This window comes from Anarrhichthys ocellatus, unplaced genomic scaffold, assembly GCF_004355925.1.
Source record: "Anarrhichthys ocellatus isolate YVR2014 unplaced genomic scaffold, GSC_Weel_1.0 scaffold33, whole genome shotgun sequence".
NCBI classification, from domain to species: Eukaryota; Metazoa; Chordata; class Actinopteri; order Perciformes; family Anarhichadidae; genus Anarrhichthys; species Anarrhichthys ocellatus.
This window is the reverse complement of record NW_022280063.1, coordinates 4,525,831-4,527,451: the sequence shown is the minus strand read 5'-3', so window position 1 is coordinate 4,527,451 and position 1,621 is coordinate 4,525,831. Positions and strand designations below refer to the sequence as shown.

General features: G+C 45.7%; 1 protein-coding gene across 3 annotated transcripts in view; it reads right to left on the bottom strand.

Moving 5' to 3' along the window:
• Positions 1–545: 545 nt before the first annotated feature.
• The window catches only part of atxn7l1 (ataxin 7-like 1), a 28,904-nt gene continuing 27,828 nt past the window's right edge, over positions 546–1,621 (bottom strand). For all 3 annotated transcript variants that reach the window (XM_031865728.1, XM_031865729.1, XM_031865730.1), the window contains 2 exons: positions 1,242–1,494; positions 546–1,058 (listed from right to left, as the gene is read on the bottom strand). In XM_031865728.1, coding sequence (XP_031721588.1) covers positions 1,041–1,058; positions 1,242–1,494 — 271 coding nt within the window. In that variant the 3' untranslated portion in view covers positions 546–1,040. The remainder of the gene's footprint in view (positions 1,059–1,241; positions 1,495–1,621) is intronic.

The following is a 1,621-nucleotide window of genomic DNA, read 5'->3' as shown; positions in this document are numbered from 1 at the left end:
TTAGAAAACAAACATTTAAGAACGATAAATTATTGTACAAAAAAAAAAAAGATCCAACACCGTAGTAATCATTCCTTTTTGGATGCAAGTCCTGACACACACGCGCACACACACGCACGCACACGCACGCACGCACGCACGCACGCACGCACGCACACACATACACACGCACACACAGGAGTTCGTGTGTCAGCTTGTTTCTTGCAACATTTAAAACAATCTTCAAATAATATCGGATTTCTTCCTAACTTAAAATACAATTCATTGACGCGGCATCGTTGGTAACACAAACGTTTCTTTTTTCCTTCCCTTGTGTGAACAGGTCCTTGTGTTGCTCTCCTCGAGACTGCTCTGGAGTCAGTGAAGAAGGAGGCGAGGGCAGTAAGGGCACTTTGAACACAGGCATGCTGGAGTGGAAAGAGGGGGCATAAATAAGAATTGTAGAGAGAATTGTGGAGATGTTGACAAAACTCTTCTCTCTTCATCTCTTCCATCTTTGAGGGAAAAGCTGAAATCAAGCGTAAAACAGAGAAAGTGATGGGGGGGGGCAGTTGAGGTGGTATAGATGAAGGCTGAGTCCTACAGTAGTCGTATCAGTAGGTCCTTCAACCATCTAACTCCCAAAAACAATCTCCGTCCCCATCAGCTGACCAGGCACAGCAACCAGGAAAATGGTCAGCACAACCAGTTTAAAAAAAGTTTTCCCCCAAAGATTGTACAGTGGTGGTATTATAAAGAATGCCTTCTAAAACTTTGCGAGGCAAATTCCCTTTTGGTAGGATACGTTTTTGGATACCACCGTCTTGTTCTGAAAAGACCGCGTCAGCTTTCCGTCACAGCGATCCATAAACTACAACGTGGAGAGTGGAAGTTAACGGCCGGCCAACTGTGGGCAAAGTCATTGGATGAACAGGGGGTGACATCGCCCGAGATAAAGCCGTCTGATTGGTGCCGGCAGTGGAAGAGTGGTGAGGTCAAAGGTCACAAACGGTGGTGGTCTGCACAGCTGCCCAACATTCTGTCCGTGAGACAGGTCTCTGTCAGTGATGCAACTTGGTCTGTGGGCAGAAGAAGACAAGAGATTTATTAGCTGGTTTTCATTTATTATTATTATTATTTACTGTATGCAATGCAACTTCTAACAACTTTGAAAAAATATATGTAAAAATTAGCGGAGAGCAACAAATTCCACGTGCCTTTGGAAGGCTTGTTTACAGTCTCTTTCTTTATGTAACACCTACCTGTCTCGGGGACTCGGGCCCCGAAGACAGTATTCCCACGGTGTCGCTCCCATTCCCAAAGAGGCTCTCCAACCCGCCCGGCCTACTCAGCTTGCTGGCCTTCCCTCTGTAAGAGCCGGAACTCCTCCTCTTCCTCCCCTCTGCTCCTCCCCCATAAGCCAAGGGTCCGGAGGGGGAGGCCAGGGGCTGATGGGGGGCGGAGGCTGGCTCCCTGCTGGGTGAATAGGGTATACTGGTCGTGCCAAGCTCGCGACTGGAGACCAGAGGAGGATGGCCATTAATGAGATACATACATATATACACATATATATATATATATATATACACATATATATATATACACATATATATATACACATATATATATATATATATATATA